The sequence below is a fragment of the Phascolarctos cinereus genome, unplaced genomic scaffold (assembly GCF_003287225.1).
Source record: "Phascolarctos cinereus isolate Bilbo 61053 unplaced genomic scaffold, phaCin_HiC Scaffold_3;HRSCAF=262, whole genome shotgun sequence".
Taxonomy (NCBI): domain Eukaryota; kingdom Metazoa; phylum Chordata; class Mammalia; order Diprotodontia; family Phascolarctidae; genus Phascolarctos; species Phascolarctos cinereus.
In genome coordinates, this window is record NW_027555736.1 from 175,008,138 (window position 1) to 175,009,756 (window position 1,619).

Here is a 1,619-nt window from a genome sequence, read left to right on the forward strand (position 1 = left end):
TAATTAGGCACAAATGAATAGACATAACTGCCATTTTGAAACAAAAATACTAATCATCAACAAGGAAAACTTGTGCATTTTTCTCCACTAACTTTAGACAACATCTGGCAATGTGATGACTTCCTTCTGGGATGTGAGGGTGCTTCAGTGCTTGTGAGAGTAAAGCTAATAAATTAGGAAGAATAAAATCCTAAACATGAGGTTATCAGTCCCAGGACAAAATTATTTATTTATCTCTGGTTCTTTTTCTATGGCGAACAAAATCTTAAATATGAGATTGTAATTCCCATACGAGCATTACTTATTTGTCTCTGGTTTCTTTTCTACAGTCCTTTGCCTGTGCCCCAAGACAATGGATACAGGCAATAAATCAACTGTATCTGAATTTGTGTTGTTGGGACTCTCCAGTTCCTGGGACCTCCAGATGTTCTTCTTCATGGTGTTTTCTTTGTTATATGTGGCAACAATGGTGGGCAACTGCCTCATAGTCATCACAGTCATCGCTGATTCCCACCTTCATTCTCCCATGTATTTTTTGCTCACTAACCTCTCCGTCATTGATATGTCTCTAGCTTCCTTTACTACCCCCAAGATGATTACAGATTATCTCACTGGACATAAAACTATCTCCTTTGATGGCTGCATCTCCCAGATTTTTTTCTTGCATCTATTTACTGGCACTGAGATTATCCTGCTAATGGCCATGTCCTTTGATAGATATATTGCCATATGCAAACCCCTCCGATATGCAACCATTATAAGTCCTCGGGTGTGTATTATGCTTGTAGTGACTTCCTGGGTCGTGGGTATCATGCATTCAATGAGTCAGGTGATATTTGCTCTTCACTTGCCTTTCTGTGGACCCAATGAGGTAGATAGCTTTTTCTGTGACCTTCCTGTGGTATTCCAGTTAGCCTGCGTAGATACTTATGTGCTAGGACTTTTCATGATCTCCACAAGTGGCATCATTGCTCTATCCTGCTTTATACTCTTGTTTAACTCCTATGTTATTGTTATAGTAACTATCAAACACCATTCCTCTGGGGGCTCCTCCAAAGCACTTTCCACCTGCACTGCCCATTTCATTGTTGTCTTCATGTTCTTTGGGCCATGTATCGTCATCTACATGTGGCCATTAAGCAGTTTCCTGGTGGACAAGGTCCTCTCTGTGTTTTATACTATCTTCACCCCCATCCTGAATCCAATAATATACACACTGAGGAACCAGGAGGTGAAGACAGCAATGAGAAAACTGAAAAAACAGATATCTGAATTCTGACAAGATAGCACAATCACCTCATTTCTCTTAATTAGTTAAGATGAAGCCATTTATGGACACCCTAACTGATCTTACTCTTGTATTTTTTTGTTGTTGCTGTTCAAATGATAATTGCCAAATCACTTGTGAGGAAATACTGTAATTGTTTTAAAACTTATGTTCAAAATGAGGGTGTTTTTTAAAGTTCTAAAAGGAACCCTTTTGGCTTCTTTAAGTGGGAAAAGCAGTTTTGGGGAGAAGCAAAGAGAAAATACACCATGTGTTAGCACTGCTTGCCTCAGCAAAGTTATTGAATATTGATTAGATATTGATTACAAAGGAGAGGTAGTGAAGAAGAGAG

At 39.0% G+C, this 1,619-nt stretch overlaps 1 protein-coding gene across 1 annotated transcript; it reads left to right on the forward strand.

Moving 5' to 3' along the window:
* Window positions 1-349: 349 nt before the first annotated feature.
* On the forward strand, window positions 350-1,279 carry LOC110200302 (olfactory receptor 4K2). The gene has a single exon (XM_020975888.1). It carries the CDS (start codon window positions 353-355, stop codon window positions 1,277-1,279), a length of 927 nt encoding a protein of 308 aa, XP_020831547.1. The 5' UTR covers window positions 350-352.
* Window positions 1,280-1,619: the final 340 nt, after the last annotated feature.